Source organism: Dermochelys coriacea, chromosome 7, assembly GCF_009764565.3.
Source record: "Dermochelys coriacea isolate rDerCor1 chromosome 7, rDerCor1.pri.v4, whole genome shotgun sequence".
In the NCBI taxonomy this organism is placed as follows: Eukaryota; Metazoa; Chordata; order Testudines; family Dermochelyidae; genus Dermochelys; species Dermochelys coriacea.
Window position 1 is genome coordinate 51,482,266 of NC_050074.1, and position 24,519 is coordinate 51,506,784.

A 24,519-nucleotide genomic window follows, 5' to 3' on the forward strand; every position below is an offset into this window, starting at 1 on the left:
GGGCAGAACCCTGTTACATGCCGGATTGGGGGGCCAGGGCCCCATTACATGCAGGGACGGGGGCAGGACCCTGTTACATGTGGGGGCAGGGCCCAGTTATATAAGGGATTGGGGGGGCAGAGCCCCACAGAGTCGGGGGCAGGGCCTCGTTACATGTGGGGTTGGGGGTGGGGCCCTGTTACATGTGGAACGAGGTTGGGGACATGGTCTTGTTCCATGCAGGATTGGGAGGAGGCGGGGCCCTGTTCCATGCAGGGTTGGGAGCAGGGCCGGCTGCATGCGGGAGGCTGGCATAGCCTGTGCTCAGTGTCAGAGCCTGCTGAGTGCTGGGGTTTCTGTTAGATCACGCTGAGCCCCAGTGCAGCGCTGGACGCTTGGCAAGTCAATCAGTACACACTGAACCTGGAGGCCACCTGCCCAGGGGAGACGCCTGCCAACAGCCAGCTCTTCGTCCAGGTCCACATAGTGGATGGGCCCCCGCAGTGCATGGCCAGGTTTGCTAGCCAAGGTAAGGCCCACCCTGCGCTCTGCCATGCCCTGCCCCTGCGCTCTCCCCTGCCCAGGCCCTGCATTCTGCCCTGTCCAGCCCCAGAGCTCTCACCCAGCCAGCCCCTGTGCTCTGCCCTTCCCAGCCCCAGTGCTCTGCACACCCAGGCCCTGTGCTCTGCCCCACCCAGGCCCGCACTCTTGCCTGCGCAGCGCTCTGTACCCAGCACTGCCAGGGGAGCTGGGGATCCAGGCTGGGATGGGGAACTCTTCCAGGGCAGAACGGGCACTTCTGGTGCTAACAGGACTCGCCTCATGGCTCTTTCGGCTCTTGGCCAGTGGGACCCAGTGCAGAGCCAGGGGAGGTGGTCCAGGGCGGAGGGGAGCAGCCTCTGAGCCCACTCTGCCTGGCTCTGTGCTTTGCTGCAGTGGGGGAGCTGGTGCAAGTCTCAGAGGACGTGGCGCCCCTGATGCCCATCTACACCGTGGTCTTGCGGCGGCCGGCTAGCGGGCTGAGGGTGAGCATGGAGCAGGGCCTGGCCTCCCATCCCCGGGTGGGTGCTATGGGATGGCCCTGCACAGCCTGAGCCTGTGGTGGCGGGGGGCTCTGATGGGATCCAGTGGTGTTGGGGGGGGGCTTTGGGAGTAGGTAAATCCACTGAGGCCTAGTGGTGGGGGAGGAGCTGTAGGGGCAGGGGGATCCAACAGGGCCCAGTAGTGGGCGAGGGACTGTGGGGGCTGGGGGATCCACCAGGGCCCAGTGGCGGGGGAGGGGCTGTGGGGGCAGGAGGGATATGATGGGGCCCGGTGGCAGGGGAGGGGCTGTGGGGATGCGGAGGATCCAAGGGGCCCAGTGGTGGGAGAGGGGCTGTTCTGGACTGGGGGTCTCAGTAAGGGGGATCTGGTTCTCTGGCTCAGCCCTTCTCTCCATGGCAGTTCACCATCAAAAACAATGACACACCCCTCACCATCGACCGCACCGGGCAGGTGCTAGCACCAGGATCAGGCTTCATCCCAGCCCATGCCGGACAGGTGAGTGCTGGGGTCTGGCCCCACTTGGGCACCATCCAGCCCTGCCTTCCCAGGGTAAGCCTGTCACCCCAGGCCTGCTTCTGGGGCATGCCCTCCCTGAGAGCCCCCCATCCCCGGGTACTCCATCTATCCCCAGGCCCTTCCCAGAGCACCCCAACTCCTCTCCCTGGGCCAGAGCTCCCGCCCCGCACCCCCATGGCTCTGGGGCTCCCCCTTCTCTCCAACATCTGGGAAGAGGTGATCAGTGCCCATGGGGCTTCATCTCCCCCAGCCCACAAGCTCCCTCTCTGCCTTCACCCATGGACCCTCAACGCAGCACCAGAGCTGGGCGGCACCGCCCCATGCAGCATGGCGCAGGCCAGGGTCCTCCCAGCCTCACCCAGCGCCTGTGTCCCCAGGCATTCAGGCTGCAGATCCTGGTTACCGACAGGAGCGGGAGAAACTGCAGTGGGGCCGTGACAGTGAGGGTGCTGCCCATCCACCACCACCGCATCAACTTCACGTAAGGCCACAGTGTGTGGGGCATGGAGGGGTGGGGCACAAGGGTGCTAGAGGCAGGGGTGTGGGGTGCAGGGGGCAGGGGTGTGAGGTGCAGGTATTTGGGGCACAGGGGGCAGAGTTGTGGGGCTTGTGGATTTGGGGCATGGAGGGCAGAGGTGTAGGGTACAGGGGTGTGTGGTACAGGGTGATGTTTTCAGGGCATAGGGCACAGGGGGCAGAGTTGTGGATTATGGGGATTTGGGGTGTGGTGGTGTCTTGGTGTCACTGGGACGATGTTCTAGAACTACTCCATATGAAACCAGTCAGGAATCCGGGGGAGCACGCTCCTCTCTCTGAGCATACTGTCTCCAGGGCAAGAAGCTTATGAAGCTTCCACCTTCCTGGGTCTGACCTCGGAGCATTCAGCATCCCCTCCCACACTGTGCGCTTCCCGCAGCGAGTTCGCCTGGGTGAGGTTCCTGGGGAAGCCAGAGGGCCCTGCACCCCAACTCCGCAGTCAGATGTGACTCTCAGCCAGATGGTAAAACAGAAGGTTTATTAGTCAACAGGAACACAACATAAAACAAAAAGAAAAGGAGTACTTGTGGCACCGTAGAGACTAACAAATTTATTTGAGCATAAGCTTTTGTGAGCTACAGCTCACTTCATCAGATGCATTCAGTGGAAAATACAGTGGGGAGATTTATATACATAGAGAACATGAAACAATGGGTGTTACCATACACTAAGATGAGCTATTACCAGCAGGAGAGCGGTGGGGGGGAGGGGGAAAGAAAACCTTTTGTAGTGATAATCAAGGTGGGCCATTTCCAGCAGTTGACAAGAACGTCTGAGGAACAGTGGGGGGAGGGGAAATAAACATGGGGAAATAGTTTTACTTTGTGTAATGACCCATCCACTCCCAGTCTCTATTCAAGCCTAACTTAATTGTATCCAGTTTGCAAATTAATTCCAATTCAGCAGTCTCTCATTGGAGTCTGTTTTTGAAGTTTTTTTTGTTGAAGTATTGCCACTTTTAGGTCTGTAAACGAGTGACCAGAGAGATTGAAGTGTTCTCCAACTGGTTTTTGAATGTTATAATTCATGATGTCTGATTTGTGTCCATTTATTCTTTTACATAGAGACTGTCCAATTTGACCAATGTACATGGCAGAGGGGCTTTGCTGGCACATGATGGCATATATCACATTGGTAGATATGCAGGTGAACGAGCCTCTGATAGTATGGCTGATGTGATTAGGCCCTATGATGGTGTCCCCTGAACAGATATATGGACAGAGTTGGCAACGGGCTTTGTTGCAAGGATAGGTTCCTGGGTTAATGGTTCTGTTGTGTGGTGTGTGGTTGCTGGTGAGTATTTGCTTCAGGTTGGGGGGCTGTCTGTAAGCAAGGACTGGCCTGTCTCAGTGACTTTCAGCCAAGTCCATCTTGGGCAGGAGGGGAGCCCAGAGCCAGGGGTCTGGTCCTCCCACTGCGCCCCAAGCCAGCCAAGACTGACTTTCTTCCAGCTGCCTGGCCCCTGCCCTGCCCATTGCTCCTCCTCTGGCCTTTGTCTCGCTTCCCGGGCCAAGAGGCACCTGGTTGCATCCCACTCCTGAGTCTCAGGTTAGGAAGGAGCAGCCATACCATCTGTGCAGGCAGCTGGAGCATCCGCTGCAAAAGTCACACATGCTTATCCCACCACCTAGACATTAGTGCAATACACAGGGAAACTGAGGCACGCACAGCATTCCTGCAAAACAATAAGACTCACATAGGCTCACATACAACATAACAAGGGAAAATCCCCACTGTGTCAAATCTCTCTCCTCTTCGAGACCAAACTGAGCAGGGTCACTTTAGCCAGCGACCTGGAGAAGTTCAGGCCTCCCACTCCGGGACTAAGCACCAGCTATAACATTTGTACTCCCCTTAACATGGATCACCTCCATCTCATAATTCTGGGAGGACAGACTCCACCTCAGGAGCTTGGCATTGGCCCCTTTCATCTTATGCAGCCACGGTAGGGGCAGTGGTCTGTGTACACAGTGAAGTGCCACCCAAATAGATCTGGCTGCAGCCTTTTAAGAGCCCACTTCATGGCCAGGCATTCTTTCTCTATGGCTGCATAGCCCTGCTCCCGGGGCAGCAGCTTCCTGCTCAGGTATATGATGTGGTGTTTCTCCCCATTTGCATTGGCCTGCCTCGGCCGTGTCTAGGATCTCATCAGGCCTAGGTACGGGCAGGCACCAGACACGGTGATGTCATTGAGCTTCCGATAGGCCACACAGAATCGGACCAACCCATCTTTCCTAGGGACCAGCACCACGGGAGAGGCCCCTGTGGCTGGTTGATGGCTGGATCACCCCTAAAGCCAGCATGTCTCTGCCCTCTCCCTCCAGGGCCTGTGCTGTGTTCCCCATTTCTCTGAATTTTCCCATTTTACAACCAACAGCCGTTTTCCAAGAGGCCTGGGCTCACTAACCAAGCTGTCCACTGAGTGGAGACGGGACCCAGCCCTCCCATCAGGTGTTCCCCATTTCTCTGAATGGGGAACACCTGTTGGGAGGGCTGGGTCCCATCTCCACTCAGTGGACAGCTTGGTTAGTGAGCCCAGGCCTCTTGGAAAACAGCTGTTGGTTGGAAAACAGCTGTTGGTATGAATGCACTTTCTCTTGCATCTCTGCCTGCTGGGCAGGGGTTAGCTGGTCAGAGAGGGGAATTGATTTCAGCAAGGGGCCAGCTTCTGTCTCAGGGAATAGACCCACTAGGGGATCTTCTCCCACTGGCCACATACGGCCAGTAGAAGCCTCTTCCTGTCACAGTACCGCTCCATTATACTGACCTGGTCCCCTCAGTGGCTGTGAGTCTGACTGGGCAGTTCCACCATAGCGTTCTCCTCATTCATCTGCTTGATGACTTTGAAGGGCCTGTCCCAGGCACCTTATACCTTATTCTCCCTCATTGGGATGAGAAACCTCACCTGGTCCCCGGTGCCATAGACTGAGTGGTCGTACCAGACCTTCTGTCTCCCTTGGGCCCTGGCCAGGTTCTCCCTGGCCAGACCCATGAGTTCAGCAAGCTTTTCCCTGAAAGCCAGTACATACTCCACCACTGATTCTCCATTGGAGGAGGCCTTCCCCTCCCATTCGTCCCTCACAAGTCCAGGGCCACCTTCTGAAAAGGTTCCTCTATGACAGGCAGGTGTCTCAAGGCTGCTTTACCCATGTCCCAGGTCATTTGCACCTCTGGACAGGGCAGCCCTGGTTGGCAGCTGTCCCGCCCTGGCTGTGGTTCTCCACACTCAGTTGGGGTCTCCGATCTCCCTGGACTCAGCTTTTTCCTGCTGTCCCAGTGAGGGCAGACAGGGAGCCTGCTGCTTTGCTCACAGCATCAGAGCCAGTGTGAGCCACCTCCCCCGTGTGCAGTGGGGTGGGGACCATCTCTCTGTCCCACTCAACTCCAGGGCTCTGGTTATAGACAAGCAGGTATCCTGAGCTTAGCAGCTCCAACAGGCAGCTTTGCATTTTCACTGACTGCTTCAGTCTCAGCCGATTGTTTCGCTGGATTCAAATTCAAATTCAAATCCTTGGCCGCAGGGCCTGGATCCTGTCCCAAATAGACACAGTCATTCCCCCACAGGAGGTCACAGCTGATATCTTGGAGAACCCCAACTACCAGCCAGCCCGACCCCTCCTGTCTGCACAGGGATCTGGGCCACAGGCTTGGTGAGGGGCTTCATTCCTTGGACCTTCAACCACGTCACACAGCCCCTCACAATCTGGTGAGGGAGCACCACCTGGGGCCTGACAACAGTTCTCTCTGTCCCAGGATCTTGCCACCCCAGGAATGTCTCCCCGTTGACCATCACTTTCCACTCCCACTGGGGGTTCGAGGGGCCTGAGCCCAGGAGAGCACATGCATACATATATGCTGCGACCAGGGGTGAGAGCCAGTCTGCCACCCTGCCCATCAGACTAAACAGCTCTATGGCCTTGGGAACTAAGAAGGGGGCTAGACATCAGAGATTTTCCGCAGGGCCAGCCGAGTTCCAATTGCCAGCCTTCTGAAAGGCAGCGAGACAGGCATCTACTTCTCCCCCCTCCTTAACCTGGGGCAGCAATTTAGTGTCGGGGGTTCCCTGGAGAATTGGCACCCCGGGGTCCATCCCCACTCACCCCTGGACTGGTTCTTCTGCCTCTCAGCTCAACCATTGTCAGTTCATGCTGCCTCTGTCTCTCCTGCTGTTCTGCTTCATGCCTTCCCTGTCTCTAATGGTCCTCTGACTCCTTCAATCTCAACTCCAATTCCATCTGTCTCAGATCCACCAATGGGGAGCTGGTGGAGACCCCCTGCTGGTTGGGGACTGTGGCAGAGGTCTCAGCCCGTCTGCTCCCAGCCTCTCTCGCGGCCCCAGCTGGGTCAGGAGCCAATGCGGGCCCTGGGGCTGCCTGGCTGCTCCCAGCCACTCTCACGGCCTCAGCTGGGTCAGGAACCGGCTCCTTAGAGCGATCCTCCTCTTACAACTGAGCAATCAGCTGTGTCTTAGTGAGCTTTCCAATCTGCAGCCATTTCTCTCTGCACAGCTCTACTATGTTCTTCATAAGGAGATCATAGAATCATCATAGAATCATAGAATATCAGGGTTGGAAGGGACCTCAGGAGGTCACTTAGTCCAACCCCCTGCTCAAAGCAGGACCAATCCCCAACTAAATCATCCCAGCCAGGGCTTTGTCAAGCCTGACCTTAAAAACTTCTAAGGAAGGAGATTCCACCACCTCCCTAGGTAACCCATTCCAGTGCTTCACCACCCTCCTAGTGAAAAAGGTTTTCCTAATATCCAACCTAAACCTCGCCCACTGCAACTTGAGACCATTACTCCTCGTTCTGTCATCTGCTACTCCTGAGAACAGTCTAGAGCCATCCTCTTTGGAACCTCCTTTCAGATAGTTGAAAGCAGCTATCAAATCCCCCCTCATTCTTCTTTTCTGCAGACTAAACAATCCCAGTTCCCTCAGCCTCTCCTCATAAGTCATGTGTTCCAGTCCCCTAATAATTTTTGTTGCCCTCTGCTGGACTCTTTCCAATTTTTCCACATCCTTCCTGTAGTGTGGGGCCCAAAACTGGACACAGTACTCCAGATGAGGCCTCACCAATGTCGAGTAGAGGGAATGATCACGTCCCTCGATCTGCTGGCAATGCCCCTACTTATACATCCCAAAATGCCATTGGCCTTCTTGGCAACAAGGGCACACTGTTGACTCATATCTCCACAGTGTTCCCAAATGATCATGGATTCACAGGCCTATGCTCTTTCAGCTTCCCACAGTCCCTGGGAACGGCCCTTCTCGGGGGTCCACTCTCTGTCAGGATTAAGCCGTAGGCTCCTCCACCTCCTGGAACTGCACCTCTCGGAGCCTTCAGCGTGCCCCCTTTGTTTTACTGCTCCCCATTCACGTACTGCAGGATGCTCTGTCCACGGGGTTCAGTTTATCCCACCTCTGACACCAGTTGTTGCTTAGTCACCAGGGACATGCTCTGGAACTACTCCATACAAAGCCAGCCAGGACTCTGGGGGATCCTGCCTCCTCTCTCTGAGCATACTGCCTCCAGCCAGCCAGACTGATTCGCTTCCAACTGCCTGTCCCCTGCACTGCCCATTGCTCCTCCTCCAGCCTTTGTCTTGCTTCCTGGGCCAAGAGTCACCTGGTTGCATCCCCGTCCTGGGTCTCAGGTTACAAAGGGGCAGCCATAGCATCCATGGAGACAGCTGGAGCAGCCCCTGCAAAAGTCACACATCCTTATTCCCACAACCTAGACATTGGTGCAATACACAGGGAAACTGAGGCACGCACAATATTCATGCAAAACAGTAACTCACATAGGCTCATATACAAAACAAGAAAAGAAAATCCCCACTACGTCACAAGGGGTGAGGGTCACAGGGTGATGTGCACAGGGGCAGTGGTGTGGGGTGCAGGTATTTGGGGGACAAGGTGATGTTCCCAAGGCATAGGGGGCAGAGTTGTGGGGCCTGGGGATTTGGGGCACGGGGGTGTGGGGCACAGGGTGATGTGTGCAGGTGTTATGCTTATAAGAAGCACACAAGATCTTTTTCAGGGGAAAAGGCAATACGCCACATTTATTGAAGATGCAACAATTAGCATATGCATTCAATCACACACACACACATTCTGTTCCGCAAGTCAATGTTATAGTTACCAGTCCAGAGTCCGGATCAATCTAATGGCCAGCTAGGTTGATCATGGATAGGGAGGAGCCGGGTTCTGTTGGTCGCAACATGATGCTCCGGGGAAGTCTTGGCAGAATGAACCCAAAGTTTCATGGCAAGGCACCCTGTATATATAGTGATTTTCCTTCATTGGGACGGATGAGTTTTGCACCGTCATGCTGTAATCAATTGTTGTTTGATGAGTGATTGTTTTCTTAAATTGTTTTTCTCATCCTTTATCTTGTTCTTTCATCAAGTCTCTCAGGGAGTTATCCCATGCTGGTTTTGATCACAGCTATCCTGTCCCCATTGATAGGTGCCTGTCTCATCTTTAGAGTCGTCAATCTGCCCTCCTCTGACATTTCAATAGAGGTGTGTTGCAGCCTTCTAACACCCTTGCATCTGTCTTAGGATCCTCCCTAGAACATCTGGTTCAGTGATGGCCTTCACACTTATCTCTTAACACACATACTCCTCATTCACACTCAAAATAGAATTGGTTTACAGAGAACATTTTGAACAGGAACCTCAAATTGCAATGCAGAAGAAAAACAATCATGGCTACACTATTATCTTATTATTCTTTATCCTTCATTCTAAATTATACAAAATACAAACAATAAATCCTATACTACACAGGGGACAGTGGTGAGGGGCTGGAGTGCAGTTATTTGGGGCACAGGGGCAGGAATTTGGGGCACAGGGGTGTGGGGCACAGGGTGATGTTCCCAGGGCTTAGGGTGCAGGGGGCAGAGTTGTGGGGCAAGGGGATTTGGGGCGCGGGGTCTGTGCAGTGCAGGGTGATGTGCTCAGGGGCAGGGGTGTGGGGCAAAGGTATTTGGGGCGCAGAGAGCAGGGATGTGTGGCACAGAGCTGCCACAGGCACAGGGAGATAGATGTTCCCAGGGCATAGGGGGCAGATTTGGGGGACCAGAGGGCAGGGGAGTGGGATACAGGGGTGTGGGGTAATGTTACCAGGCATAGGGCACAGGGGGCAGCTTTGGGGCACAAGAGTGCAGGGGGCAGGGATATGGGATGCAAGGGTATGGGGTAATGTTCCCAGGCGTAGGGCGCAGGGCTAGGCCTGGAGGGGCAGGCAGCAGAGGGCCGTACGCAGGCAGTGCAGTGCAGCTGGCCAGCAGATCTGTCGGCCATGCCGGCATCTCTTGAACAGCGCGTGGCAGCCCTGTCCTGCTGGGGGCCGTGAGGGGGATGAGGTTGCCTGGGGCAGGGGCTGAGTGGGTGCCTGGTGGTGGCAAGGCCGGCAGTGAATGGGCTGACCTCTGCCATGTGGTGGGCAGGGCTGCGTGCCGCAGTGTGGCCGTGCTGGAGAAGAGAGGCGCCATGCAGCTTGTCACGCAGGTACAGGCCCAGGGGGACAACGTGCGCTACGAGATCATCACCCCGGCTGCCCACGGGCTCTACACCATTGATACAGGTGAGCCACACTGCTGCCCCAGGCCGGGCATATGGCCCCAGGGTTCCCTCATAACATGGCAGGGCAGTGATGCGTCTCTGGGATCCCCCAATATTGTGGCACTGCCATGGCTGGGGGGCATCTCTGCTATCCCCCAATATCACTGTGGCAAGGCCATGGCCAGGGACATGTCTGTGCCCTACCCCATAACGTGCCAGGAGCATGACCACAGACATGTCTCTGCCCCCCACCCCCTTACATGGTGGGGCCGTGACGCTGGCAAGTTTCCCTGAGGGCAGCCCTTCCCTTCAGTCCCTGTCCCTGCCTGGGGGTGCCGAAGGCTGCAGAGGCCCCGGCCTGGTGCTGGGCACATGGTGACACCCTCCTGTCCTCGACAGTGACTGGCGAGCTCCGCAACACCTACGAACTGGACCTGCAGCGCTCCCCAGAAGTGGCGCACACCCAGTTGCTGGTGCGGGCCTATGACATGCTGCACCCCAGTGACAGCGACACCATGGGCCTCAACATCACTGTGCTGCCCACCAACACAGTGGCACCCCGCTGCTCCCCTGCTGTCTTGCTGTAAGGCTCTCTGCCCCTATCCCCCAGCACGGCTGGGAGCCAGATTCTGCCCCAGGTTCTGCCCCGGCTCTGAGAGGGCAGGGAGGCCTAGTGAGTGGGGTTGCAGGGGCACGGAGCCAGGAATCCTGGGTTCTATCCCCAGCTGTGACACACTCTACCTTGCAACGTTGGCCAGGTCCCTGTAGCTCCCCTTGCAGAAGGGGCTGCTGCCCTGTGGCGCGGTGAGATCCTAGCTGCAGGTGGCCCTGGCTGAAGTGTCATGAAGATGGGCCCTGAGTGCTGGCCGCAGTGTGGCAGGGCTGCTAGGGGCACGTCTGGCACAAGGGCAGGAGAGAGTCCCCCTCCCTTTGCCCATGTCCTGTTGGACCCTTCCCCCACTAGTTATCCCTGCCCTCCTTCTGCCAGGGCTCAAGTACCTGAGGACACCCCCATCGGCTGGACTCTCGCGATGCTGACGTGCACGGACCCAGATGCCAGCAACAGCTCCCTGCGCTACCAGGTGGAGGGCGACCAGCGCTCACGCTACAGCTTCCGCTTGCAGGGCCCACAGCTGCAGGTGAGCCCAGCGGACAGGGGCAGGGCACACCCGAACAGTGCCAGTGCCTTCTGCAGCCAGCAAGGCACCATGGGGCACTGCTGGGGCCTGGTCTGTGGGATCCAGACTGCCCCACCTGGCAACCCGCAGGGAGTCCAGCTGTGAACTGCCTGGGCTCTATCCCCAGCTCTGGGAGGGGGATGGGGGCTAGTGGTTAGAACTGGAGGAGTGGGGCTGGGAGCCAGGCCTCCTGGGCTCTATCCCCAGCTCTGGAAGGGGAGTGCGGGCTAGTGGTTAGAGTGGGGAGGGAAGGGGCCTGGGAGCCAGGACTCGGGGTTATCTCCCCAGCAGGGCTCATGTGCGGTTCAGGGGGAGGCATGGGGATGGCAAGGCTCAGTGGGCAGCCCTGGCTGTGGGAGTTTCAGTGTCCAACCCCTGCGAATCTGAGCTGCCTGGGTTTGAATCCCGCAGGTCAACGAGACCTTGGACTATGACTCTGCTGCCAGTGCCCGCTTCCAGTATGTGGCCACTATCCTGGTGACGGACAACGGGCAGCCCCCCCTGAGCAGTGAGTGCCCCCACTCTGCTGACCCCTGGCCTGGCCCAGGCCCCTCAGTCCAGTCGTACAGGCAGGGCAGGGGCAGTGGGTGCTGGGCAGCTCCAGGCATCTGAGGGCAGCACCAATCCCAGAGTAACCCTTAGCCAGAAGGTGCAGCCATAGGGGACACAACTTCCAGAATACAATGGGGGTTGCAAGGCCCCTCTTTACCGCCCACGGAGCTGTCAGCAAGAAACACCCTTTCCAGCCCCCAAGAGCCCAGCCCGTGTGTGTGTGTGTGTCGGGGGGGGGGGATTGTTCCCCTCCATTTCCAGACAGCCCCCACCATTCCTCCCCTATCCCCAGTCAGCCTGGCCCCAGGGGATGGTCCCCACCTCAAATCCCCAGACAGTCTGTCCTGGGGAGGCTGATCTCCCCCCACCCCCCCTACCCCAGACAGGCCGGCCCCTCGGGGTGGTCCCCTCACATAGTCCGGCCCCCGGGGGCTGTTTCCTCACCATCCCAAGACAGCCTGGCCCTGGAGGCTGGTCCTCTCTGTCATGGAGTCACTGGGCAATGTTCTGGAACTACTCCCTGTGAAACCAGTCAGGACTCTGGGGGACCCTCTTCTCTCTGACCATACTGTCTCCCGGGCAAGAAGCTTACCCAGCTTCCACCTTCCTGGATCTGACTTCGGAGCGTTCAGCCTCCTCTTCCACACAGTGCTTTTCCCATGGCGAGTCTGCCCATGCAGAGCTCCTGGAGATGCCAGAGGGCCCTGCCTCCCAACTCTGCAGTCAGACGTGACTCAGCCAGCATGTAGAACAGAGGGTTTGTTAGTCGACAGGAACACAGCATAGGACAGAGCTTGTTAGCACAGAAATCAGGGATTTTCAGCCAAATCCATCTTGGGGAGTCCTGGGCCTCCTCCTCCCCTTTGTCCTGCTTCATGGGCAAAAGGTGTCACCTGGTGGCGCCCCCTTCCTGGGTCCCAGGTTACGAAGGGCACCGATCATAGCATATGTGCAGGCAGCTGGAGCAGCCTTACCTGCCCCACAGGTTTCAGCCAGTCAGAGACCCTATTTCCACCACCGAGGCATTGGTGCAGCACACAGGGAAACTGAGGCACACACAGTATTAATGCAAAACAGTAAAACTCACATAGGCTCAACAGTAAGACACACACAACAGAACAAGGGAAAATCTCCACTTCGTCACACCCTCCGTCCCCAGACAACCCGGCCCCACGTAGTTGACCTCCCTGGCCTCTGTGATGCAGCCCATGTGCCCGTGCTGGTGACGGTGACTCCAAAGAACGAGCACTCACCTGTGTGCCCAGCCAGTGCCATGTTCAGTGTGCCAGAGGATGCTGCCTTCGGCGACACAGTGGGCCGGGTGAATGGCACGGACCTTGACTACCCCTTCAACAACATTGAGTACAGCATTGCTGGGGGCGCCGGCGCCAGCCCGCCCGCCTTCTACATTGGCCCCCGGACCGGTAAGCCACCATGCCAGTCTGCATGGGCCTATGCTTGCCTCTCCACCTGTTCCTGAGCCTGTTCCCCTGCTCCCCGCCCCGTTACCCCTGCACCTGCCCCCATTACCCCTCCCCCACTTTGCCCCCTTACTTCTCCAACCACCCCCATTACCCCACTCGCACCCTACCCTGCCCCTGTTACCCGTCCACCTGCCCCATTACTCCATCCCTGTCCTGACCCCATTACCCCCCTCACCTTGCCCTGCCCCATTACCTCTCCACCCGCCCCCGTTACTCCATCCCCGCCGTGACCCCATTACCCCATCCTGCCTTGCTCCCGTTGCCCCACCCCACCCTGACTCCATTACCCCACCCCCACTATGCCCTGCTCCCACCCCATTACCTCACCCGCCCCTGTTTTCCCATTATTCCATCCCCGCCCTGACCCCTTACTCCACAACCACACTTACCCCTCCACTGCTCCCCCATCCTGCTCTCCAGGCAGCCCCCTCCCCACCTGACCCTAGCCTGGACCCTGAGTCCTTCTCTTGAGGAGCCCAGGCTGTGGGTGTCTCCCCAGGATGTTTCTTCATTGCTGCTCCTGTATCATGCAGGTGAAATTCACGTGCTTGGTCCCCTGGACTATGAGAGCAAGCAGGTCTATATCTTGACCGTGCAGCTGCGGGACGTGGCCAATGATGCAGACCCACATCACCAGCGCAGTGCACTATGTGATATCACCATCCAAGTGCAGGTGATGCTCCGCTGCGTGCTTCCTGGCCAGCCCCGGGGCCGGTCCCACAATGCATGTGCACCAAAGGTCTGGTTAAGGTTACTCAGGCCACCTTAACTCTGGCATTCCCTAATTTTGGAGCGCTTGGACCTGCCAGCTCAGCGTGTCCTCGGCTTGGTGGTTCGGTCTGTGCCATTCCAAGGATTTGACAGGAGAAAACAGATCAAATCCCGTGCAGGTATCTGCTAGGAGCCCCAGATGCCTGGGTTCAGCTCCTGGCCACAGGAGGGTAGTGTGCTCGTTATTAGCACAGGGGTGCTTTGCCTTTCTACAGTGCTCAGGTGTGAAGTGAGGGTGGTTCTGCGGAAGCCTCCCTGGTTATCCCTCGAATCAGCCCACTTTTCCCATGAGCCATGACAGCAGCCAGACAGAGCCCTGGCGTCCCCGGCCAACCTTGCCAAAGGCCCAGCCGGGAGCCCTCTGCCAGTCTGTGCCCGGTGCGCAGGGGGGCTCACGGACTCGCCTGTCTCCTGAAGTAGAGGGATGAGGCTCTGCCATGTGGCTGTGATGGGAACCCCGGTGGGTGGAGGGGCCAGACCAGGCTGGTGATGAGGCTGCAGGAGGCTGTGCTGGTGCTGAGCAGGGATGGGCTCTTCATGGCTTCGGGGCCCAGCGCACCCAGTCTATTGGCAGCCAGCTCCCCAGCTCTGACCAGAGACAGAGAGCAGCATGGGGCCCCTCTGCCCCTGCGGTGGGCTTGACAGAAGCTGGGGGGCAGGGAAGAAGCAGCCCATGGGCACTGTGCCATCCACAGTTCTTCGGTGGAATCAATAGAAACATGGGTTATAGGCTGCTACTGGTGTGGCCCTGCCCACACCCACTGCAATGGGGCTGCCCCTGGGGTGGCGCAGGGTGCTGCCCACTGTGGCCCTGCCCGTGTCCACCGGCAATGGGGTTGCCCCGGGGTGCCACAGGGTGCTGCCCAGTGTGGCCCTGCCAATGCCCACCGGCAATGGGGCTTCCACCCCACCTCCCTCCTCTAGCACAGATCTGCCTGGCAGGAGTGAGAGGTGAATCCATGCTGGTTGCGAGCACAGTATAGGGTTGTGACACACACGGTACTGCTCTGGCCCTGACAGCAGAGGGCAGTGCCCTGGCTTAGTGTGCTATCACTGTGTATCTGGGATGTCATGCTGCCCTGGTTTCCAGGGCCTGTCCTGCGGCCTAGTTCGCAGGAAGGAGAGCTGGGATTGTGCCTGGCTCAGGGATGGCCCATTGCCCTGGCCTGGGGCTGACTTGCCTAGCCTGGGGAACTCTGATCCCACCCTGGGCCCCAAGTGCGACTGCAATGTCACCCACGCCACAGCTCTGGGGTGACTGTTCTCAGCACAGGCCTCCATGTGCCCCCAGGACACCAACGACCAGCCCCCGTTCTGCATGCCCCCCTTCCAGGAGTTCTTCATCTACTCAACCCGGGACCCCAGCCTGCCCCTTGTGCAGTTGCAGTGCTCCGACAAGGATGAGAGCACCATGCTGCCCCTGACCTACACCCTTGTGGGAGGTGAGTGGGTCACGTCTCCATGCCCCTGGCCTTACCTGTCGGGGGGGAGGGAGGAGGCTGGGTTTGGGCCTCGTAGGGGCTCACATCTCACTCACACTCTGTGGGGACCTGGCAGGGCCTCGGAGGTAATGTCTGCAGTGGAAATAAGGGGGCTCTGTGATGGGGGCTCTCCGCACTTGGGGTGTGGGGCAGCATCCCCTCCCCAATGCTATCCCGATGGGCGGTGGAGCCCAGGCTCATCAGCACCTTTCCTTGCCAGACAACACCAATGGGCGCTTCCGGCTGGCGGGCAGCACCCTGCTGCACTCCGCCTTCTCCAACCCACCCGACAGCATCCACGAGCCCCGTACCTTCGAGCTGCTGGTGGAGGTGACGGACAGCTTCAGCGCGCCACGCCACAGCACCACAGCCACGCTGGTTGTGCATGTGACACCCTGGGCCACTGCCACGCCCAGCACCACCACCACGCACATGGTGAGCCAGGGAGCTCCAGGGTGCCCCCAATTCATCCCCTGCCCCTCAGCCTGCTCCGTTCTCCTGAGGTAGCCCTATGCCCAGGGTAACTCCCCCACCCCCAGCCTGTTCCAGCCCCCCAACCTGGCTGCCCTGTGGCTTCTGCTTCCCCCTGCCTCCCCACCCCCATGTCCCCTCTGGAGGGCTGCTCCTATCCCCGTTTGTTGTGGGCAGGGCCCCCGGCGTTGGCAAAGGGACAGGGATAAGCCTGCAGTTGAGGTACCCGCTGGCAGGCTGGGCTGAGCTGAGCCTGTGCTGGAATGAGTGGGGGTGGAGGTAGTCTCCTTTCCTAGGGCTCCAGTCTGTGTCTTGGAGTCACCCCAGAGCCCACGCTTTGCCAGACTTTCCTGGTCCTCCTTTTTCTGGCAGGGTGTCTGGCACAGGGAGGTTATGCAGCCACCTGTGACACAGTGCCCCAAGCTGCGCTGAGGCCCAGTGCCCCGTGTTGCAAGTGCATGGAGCTGCTTTGTCCCATGAAAGCGCTGCCCACAGCCCGCAGAGCTCCCTGCCCCACCATACCCACACCCCAGCTTGCCAGCCTCCCATCACTTTGCTCTCTGCTAGCAGACCCTGCGGAAGGAGCCACTAGTCGTCATCCACACCAAGCAGTTCTGGGCACCCTTGCCCTGGTTTGTGGTGGTGCTGTCTGTCTCTGTGGCGCTGCTGCTGGTGGCGCTGGCATGGCTGGCCTGGAAACTCCTGTGCAGGTGAGTGCTGACACGCAGGGTGGCGTGGGCAGGGCTGCCAGGCAGGACACACCCTGCCATGGCCAGGGTCCACCTGGTCAGGGTGGGCCTTCAGGGCTCTGTGTCGCTGGGCAGCCATCTCCGCCAGAGGGGGCAGCCCACCCGCCCCCTGCTCCTGGCCCCAGGGCAACAGAGGCCCAGACCCCTGCCCTTCCCCACTCCCCACTTTCCTGTGCTCCTCATTGCAGGCCTGCTCCGGGCAAGTCAGCGCAGCCACTCCTACAGGACAGGTGAGAGCCTCTCCATGCACCTCTGGGCACCATTGGGGCACTGGCCCAGCATGAGGAAGTGCAGGGGACCCAGCCCTAACGCTGGGTGTTGGGGACCCCATTGGAGCCAGTCCTAGGCCAGGGCCCTTCCTGTTACCAGATTTGCCCGTTACTATGGGGTATGTTCATTTATTAGGGTTAGTCTTTGGGGGTGGGAGGTGTCTATAATTCTCTCAGTGTACCGCTTGTGTCACTTGCGTTTTCATAAGGAGCTCTACTTCTCCCTTCTGCAAGTCCCCTCCCAAGGGAACTATCCTGCAGGACCTAGGTTCCCCAGGTCTGGGCTCCTCCAGCCCCAGAATCAGATGAACACACACACACACACACACACACACACATTAACAGAGCAAGTCTGAGTGGACCAAGTCAATCGGCACTCTCAAGCTGACCCCTTTTATGGTCTTGGACTCAGTGGGCTGGATCAAGCAGGATTTCCAAGCTGCCACCTTTATATGCCCCTGGACTCAATAGACTGGACCAAGCAGCACTTCCAAGCTGCCACCCTTACATGCCACAGTTACCGCACTGAAATAGAGTACACCTGAGCAGCCTGGGTCAAACAGCACTTCCAGGCTGCCACCCTCGTATGTCACAGGTTCAGCATGTCCCTATCCCCACTTTCACGTTGCAATTATTCTGGTAGTAACCCACTTGATGAGCAAACCCTACAGTATTTTTGGGCGCTACAGGGATCTTTAGCTTAGGTAAGAGGAGCGTTGCTGCAGAGTAAATGGGGGAGCCAAAACCACAAAAGAATAAAGTTCAGAGAAAGATGGAGGGAAGCAACCAGCTTAACCATAAAAGTTATTGAATAATAGTGATAACTACACAAGGGGAGCCTAAACAAATATAACAGTTACATTATTAAAGATTACAAAAGTCAGGTATAGAAAACTATACCTTATCAAATAAGTCAGGATTAAAAAGTTATACCTGAGGTAGAAAAGAAAACAGAGAGAGAGAGAGCTGGGGTCTCAACACTCCATGAAGCTTGAACTGGTTGGGGTTCCCAGGTGATTGTGGTAGCTCAGGGTCCTGAGTGCTGGAGAAAGGCAGAACCCCCAGCATGATCAGGTAGGAGAAGTAGTCCCAGTGGAACTCGTACAGAGTTTGGATCCAGGCATCAGAACACGTACTTGAGAGTGAGTAGGGGGGTTTGTAGGGAAACAACAATGGTTCAAGGGAGAACACTAGATTTGTTTATGGATATACTGATGACTCAAGGGTTTTCTTTAGGCTAGACAATAGGAACTGATCATTCCTGACTATGGGTGGTGTTCCTTCAAGGGAGTTTACAACGCAATTAGGCAGCTTCAGTATATCAATCAAGGATTCATTACTAGAATTGGTCTGATAACTGCTGAGCTGGGTGTGTGCAGGTGTGGGTTCATTAACATCTGGAGTAGGGATCCCCCATGATGCAGTGCTTCCCTGCTTTTCTGGTCCCAGAGTTCAATGTGGTAATCTCTGTTCTTCATTCTGTATGCTAATGGAGATATCTCCTTGTCCCATCTTTGATGCAGCTGAGGCTAGGGAAGTTGTCACCCTTGTCAGGAAGGGTTTAGGTGTGTCTCCCACCGCCTTTTCATTACTCTCTGTATGGGCATGGCTACACTGGAAACTGTCAAAGTGCTGGTAATCCACCTCCATGAGGGGATTAGCTCTGAGCACTGGGAGCACAGCTCTCAGCGCTTTGAGCCTGTTTACACTAGCACTTTAAAGCGCTCTGACTTGCTGCGCTCAGGGGGGTGATTTTTTCACACACACCCCCCCCCCCGAGCCAGCAAGTTAGAGTGCTATAAAACGTAAGTGTAGCCAAGCCCTAAAACTTTCCTCTGATTGGTTTTGGTTCAAACAGAGGCTGGGAGAGGAGGGGGGTGTCCTTCATGAGTCAGACAGGCTGGATACTGAGCCCTGGCTCCCCCAGAACACAGAGCTGACTGGTATCATTCCCGTGGGGGGGGGGGTCCGCTCTGTCTCTGGGGCTGGGCTGCATGGGGGCTAGACATGCTAAGCTGGGACTCGGCTGGCAGACAGCAGATCCATCTGGGAGGGGCCACGCCTTTGCCATGGGTTGGCACTGACCCTGGGCCCTTTGCCGTGGTAGGGGTGCTGCGCTGCTGGAGACCTGAGAGCTAGCTCTGGCCACATGTGGGCACTGAGTACTAGGCTGCCCTGCTAGAGCACGGGCTGGGACAGCCTGACAATGAATGGCACCTGCCTCCCATAGGTCCCTGCAGCTCCTGGGGGGCTTGGCACCCTACCACACCATGCTGTTTCCCTATGCCCCTCTCAGAATGAGCAGCCCTGTGCACCACGGTCTGCCATGGTGCCTGTTGCCTGGCATGGGACCCAAGCCTCACCCGAAGAAGCTCCTTGCGCTCCGTATCCTGAAGGCATTGATGGCAGGGGCTGCCCTGCTGCCAGGCTGGGAGCTCCAGTGCCCATCTCCAGTGCCATGACATCCAGCAGAGGGTGCCCGGGCTCTGGGAGGGGCACACACCAGCACAGGTGGTAGGTGCCTGGCTCTTTGGGTTCCTGCCCCACATGGGGCCTATGCCCTGACTATCCTCTCACTCCCCTCAGGGCCTTGTCAGACCCACATGTGGCAAAGAACAACGCAGCCCCGGGAGAGCTGGACAAGGAGACAGGCCGCGCCAGCATCCTCAGCCTGGTACAGATGCCTCATCCAAGCACGTGCCAGGCAGGAGCCCTGCCAGGGCTGTCCCCAGAGCGCTGCACTCAGCCTGTGCACCTGCCAGGCTCCCACTGCCACCTCACCCCCCGAGCCTGGCACAGCCTGCTGTTGGTATGGCCCATGACAGCTCCCCCAAGATATTGGGCACCTTCCCATGCGTGCCTGCCCTGCCCCCCACACCTGCTGCTGGCTCTGTCCCCGCAGTGTGCCTGCCCCATCCCCCAGCATCCCCTGCTGGTTCTGCCCCCCAGTGCACCTGCCTTGCCCCCCAGCAGCCTCTGCTGGCTGTCCCCCCGAGTGTGCCTGACCCACACCCCAGCAGCCCCTGCTGGCTGTGCCCCCCAGTGTGCCTGCCCCATTCCCCCCTCAGTTGCCCTGCCCCACTCTCACAGCACCCCCTGCTGGGGGAAGTAGCTGTTGCCTTATCCGTACAGCTCTGGCTCTCAGGTGGAGTTTGGGGCTCCGCACTGAACAGCCACTCTCTGCTCTTCTCTCCACAGCAGGAGCAGTTTGATGGTCGCGCCCAGGACCCCAGTGAGTGCCAGGCCCCAGCCCTACCCCACCTCTTCCAAGCCAGTTCTAGCCCCCTACATTCCACCTTCTATTCCCAGCCAATGCAGGCCCTCTGCCTTCCCCCATCTCCTCCCAGCCAGTGCCACCCCCTGCTCTCCCAAACCTCCTCCAAGACAGTGGCAGGCCCCTGCCCTTCCCCCACCTTCTGCTAGTCAGTGCCAGCCCCTTCCCTCCCCTCCCCACACCTCCTCCCAGCCAGTGCCTTCCCCCTCCACTCCCCTCCCAGCCAGTGCAGGCCCCCTGCCCTCCTGCCACCTCCTCCCAGCCAGTGCCAGCCCCCTGACCTCCCCTCATCCTCCCAGCCAGTGCCAGGCCCCAGCCCTCCCCCTCTGCCTACCAGCCAGTGCTGGCCCCCTGCATCCCCCCTCCTCCCAAACAGTGCAGTGTAAGTCCTCTGCCCTCCCCCACCTCCTGCCAGCCAGTGCCAGCCCCAGCTCTGCCCTACCTCCTGCCAGCCAGTCCTCCCCACACCACCTCCCAACTAGTTCCAGCTCCCTGCATTCCACCCCCTCCTCCCAGCCAGTGCCAGCCCCCTCCCAGGCAGAGCAGGCCCCCTGCCCTCCCCCACCTCCTCCCAGCCAGTGCAATCCCCTGCCCTCCCCCACTTCCTGCCAGTCATTGCCAGCCCCCTTCCCTCTCAGCCCTGCCCTCCAACACCTTCTTCCTTGGAGTGCCAGCTCCCTGCCCTCCCCCACTAAGTGAGAGGGCATGGCTGGAACCAGGGCTTTGCAGGCGAGGCTCCAACCCATAGCAGAGTCTTGCCCCATCTTGGGCTGTCAGGGGACAGCTGTGCACGTGGGCAGGGGTAGGCAAAGGACCCGTCACCCCCCTACTTTGGAGAACTTGAGCATATCTGGGGCACTAAGACAGTTGAGCCCCTGCCTGCCCCATGGCACCACTGGGGCAGCCATGCCACATCTGAGCATTTAATTGGTTAAAGGGGAGACTGCAACGGGTCCTACTGAAAGGCGAACTGTCAGGTTGGAGGGAGGTTACCAGTGGAGTTCCTCAGGGATCGGTTTTGGGACCAATCTTATTTAATCTTTTTGTTACTGACCTTGGCACAAAAAGTGGGAGTGTGCTAATAAAGTTTGCGGATGATACAAAGCTGGGAGGTATTGCCAGTTCGGAGAAGGATCGGGATATTATACAGGAGGATCTGGATGACCTTGTAAACTGGAGTAATAGTAATAGGATGAAATTTAATAGTGAGAAGTGTAAGGTTATGCATTTAGGGATTAATAACAAGAATTTTAGTTATAAGTTGGGGACACATCAATTAGATGTAACGGAAGAGGAGAAGGACCTTGGAGTATTGGTTGATCATAGGATGACTATGAGCTGCCAATGTGATATGGCTGTGAAAAAAGCTAATGCGGTTTTGGGATGCATCAGGAGAGGCATTTCCAGTAGGGATAAGGAGGTTTTAGTACCGTTATACAAGGCACTGGTGAGACCTCACCTAGAATACTGTGTGCAGTTCTGATCTCCCATGTTTAAAAAGGATGAATTCAAACTGGAGCAGGTACAGAGAAGGGCTACTAGGATGATCCGAGGAATGGAAAACTTGTCTTATGAAAGGAGACTTAAGGAGCTGGGCTTGTTTAGCCTAACTAAAAGAAGGTTGAGGGAAGATATGATTGCTCTCTATAAATATATCAGAGGGATAAATATAGGAGAGGGAGAGGAATTATTTAAACTCAGCACCAATGTGGACACAAGAACAAATGGGTATAAACTGGCCACCAGGAAGTTTAGACTTGAAATCAGACGAAGGTTTTTAACCATCAGAGGAGTGAAGTTTTGGAATAACCTTCCAAGGGAAGCAGTGGGGGCAAAAGATCTATCTGGTTTTAAGATTCTACTCGATAAGTTTATGGAGGAGATGGTATGATGGGATAATGGGATTTTGGTAAGTAATTGATCTTTAAATATTCAGGGTAAATAGGCCAAATCCCCTGAGATGGGATATTAGATGGATGGGATCTGATTTACTATAGAAAACTCTTTCCTGGGTATCTGGCTGGTGAATCTTGCCCATGTGCTCAGGGTTTGGCTGATTGCCATGTTTGGGGTCGGGAGGGAGTTTTCCTCCAGGGCAGATTGGAGAGGCCCTGGAGGTTTTTTTGCCTTCCTTTGTAGCATGGGGCATGGTTGACTGGAGGGAGGCTTCTCTGCTCCCTCGAAGTTTTGAACCATGATTTGAGGACTTCAATAGCTCAGACATGGGTGAGGTTTTTCATAGGAGTGGGTGGGTGACATTCTGTGGCCTGCGCTGTGCAGGAGGTCGGACTAGATGATCAGAGTGGTCCCTTCTGACCTTAGTATCTATGAATCTATGAATCTATGAGCGCGGGCCCTTGGGGAAGGGGCAAGATGCCACTCCCACTTGGCCCCTTTCGGTCGCTCATGTCCCCACCCACGTTACAGCCCTTCCAGCCCCACAGCCTGTGTGCAGAGCCTGGCAGCTGACCCTGGCGAGAGCCCAGGAGGGAGGTGGGCCTTGCCCAAGGTGACGTGCACTGTGCTTTGTATCTCAAGTTACAGGTCAGGATTACCTCTTCAACAGCAGCACCGGAGCATGCCGCTGGGTCTGAGCAGGCACTACCTCCCTTGGTCTGAGTGGACACAGCTCCCACACACACACACTTTCCCTCTGCACTGGGTTTGAGCGGGCACTGCCCGCCCCCTCAAGTCCACCCAGCACATCCTCTGTGGACAGGCCATCGCTGGGTCCCTAGAATGGGCCAGGCTGTAACTTTCTACTCTATGTGCTAACCAAAGACCATCTGCATGGGGTCCCAGACACCCAATAAACTCTCCTGCTTGTACCCCGCTGGCTAAGTCACCACAGTGCCGGAGGTGCAGTGCTCCCTCTGGGGGTGTAGGTCTCCCTCAGTGCCCATCACAGAACTGCTCGCTGCGGGGAGCTGACAGAAACGGGGGTTAGAGGCTCCAAGGGTCGGACCCAGGTGGTGGTGAAGCTGCGTGTCTTACCCTAGGCAGCAAGAACCTTAAGGGGCTGGCACACTGAGGGGTCCTGCCAGGACAGCTCCAGAGCCAGGAGGCAGGGTCCCACCCAACAGAAGCGAAGTTGTCCTGGGGAAAAGAGGCACCAAGTTAAGCGCAGGGTTTACTGCCATTCAGGCCCAGCTAGAGGAGAGCAGAAGGTGTAAGGAGCCAGCTGTGCCCTGTGTTGTTCACTGCACCAAGCAGTGACTGGAAAAGGGGAAGAGCCATGTGGGCGCCGCCAACACAAAGGACTGTGGCTCAGGCCAGAGGTGCGGAGAATGGCGTGCAGGGGACGAATCTGCTGAGGTGCCAGTTGGATTTTAGCTTTAAAATCTAACAAAAGGGCTTTGCCAACTGGCTCACAATGCATGGGACAGCAGCGCCTGGCACAAACCAGCCCCTGTGCACCCCTGAGCAAACCAATAACTACTAGCCACCCCAACTGTCCTGAGCAAAACACTTGCCCCCCCAAACCTCCCTCCTGACTATCCAGTGCCAAATACCGTCCACCCTCCCCCCAAATTGTCCTGAACCAAACACCAGCTGCTAACCCCCCCTTCTGACTGTCCTGAAAAAAACACCACCCGCCAACATCACCTGACTGTTCTGAGCCAAACACTGACCACCACCCCTCCCCCAACTTTTCACCTAAGATGCCTGCTGGAACTAACAAGGACTGTACCGGGGAAAGGATTGGGCTGAGACTAGGAAGGAGTTTAGTCTGTGAAAGAAGCTTTTTGGAATATCTCTGAGGGTGAGATTTACCTGTAAACAGTTTCTTAATGCATTAGGCTTAGACTTGCATATTTTGTTTTATTTTGCTTGGTAACTTACGTTGTTCTGTCTGTTATTACTTGAAACCACTTAAATCCTACTTTTTGTACTTAATAAAATCACTTCTCTTTATTAATTAATGCAGAGTAAGTGGCACCTGTGGGAGCAAACAGCTGTGCATCTCTCTCCATCAGTGTTATAGAGGGCGGACAATTTATTAATTTACCCTGTGTAAGCTTTATACAGAGTAAGACTGATTAATTTGGGGTTTGGATCCCATTGGGAACTGGGTGTCTAGGTGCTGGAGATAGGTGACCTGCTGAGCAGTTTTTGGTTAAAGTCTGCAGTTTTGGGGGCATGGACCAGACCTGGGTCTGTGTTGCAGCATGGTACCATGTCTGGCTCAACAAGGCAGGGTTCTGGAGTCCCAGGCTGGCAGGGAAAATGGGCTTAGAATTAATCTCAGCACATCAGGTCACAGTCCCAAGGGGGTCTCTGTGACTGAATCCATCACATACACACCCCCAACTCTCCTAAGCAAACCACCAGTGCCCCCCACCTGTCCTGAGCAAAATATCGGACATCAGCCCCCCTACACCCCCAGACTGTCCTGAACCAACCTCCCAAACTATCCTCACCAAAACACCAACCTCCAGGACCCTCCCCTTTCCTGAAAAAAATACTGGCTGCCAGCCCCTAGAACTCTCCTGAGCAAAACACCAGCTACCAACCCCTCACAACTGTCTAGAGCAAAACAGCGGTCAACCCCTCTTCCTACTATCCTGAACAAATCACCGGCTGCCAACACCCCCCCCCCCAACTATCCTGAGTGAAACATGAGCCGCCAGCCTCTCCAAACTG

General features: G+C 57.0%; 1 protein-coding gene across 1 annotated transcript in view; it reads left to right on the plus strand.

Moving 5' to 3' along the window:
- The window catches only part of CDHR4 (cadherin related family member 4), a 31,605-nt gene extending 8,028 nt beyond the window's left edge, over positions 1-23,577 (plus strand). Inside the window, exons 4-19 of the mRNA XM_043518390.1 lie at positions 343-508; positions 916-1,004; positions 1,423-1,518; positions 1,917-2,020; positions 9,532-9,668; positions 10,046-10,229; positions 10,635-10,785; positions 11,236-11,332; positions 12,582-12,800; positions 13,394-13,533; positions 14,923-15,073; positions 15,333-15,547; positions 16,154-16,293; positions 19,188-19,275; positions 19,800-19,833; positions 22,414-23,577. Of these exons, the coding sequence (XP_043374325.1) occupies positions 343-508; positions 916-1,004; positions 1,423-1,518; positions 1,917-2,020; positions 9,532-9,668; positions 10,046-10,229; positions 10,635-10,785; positions 11,236-11,332; positions 12,582-12,800; positions 13,394-13,533; positions 14,923-15,073; positions 15,333-15,547; positions 16,154-16,293; positions 19,188-19,275; positions 19,800-19,833; positions 22,414-22,469 (2,067 nt within the window). The 3' untranslated portion in view covers positions 22,470-23,577. The remainder of the gene's footprint in view (positions 1-342; positions 509-915; positions 1,005-1,422; positions 1,519-1,916; positions 2,021-9,531; positions 9,669-10,045; positions 10,230-10,634; positions 10,786-11,235; positions 11,333-12,581; positions 12,801-13,393; positions 13,534-14,922; positions 15,074-15,332; positions 15,548-16,153; positions 16,294-19,187; positions 19,276-19,799; positions 19,834-22,413) is intronic.
- The last annotated feature ends 942 nt before the right edge of the window (positions 23,578-24,519 follow it).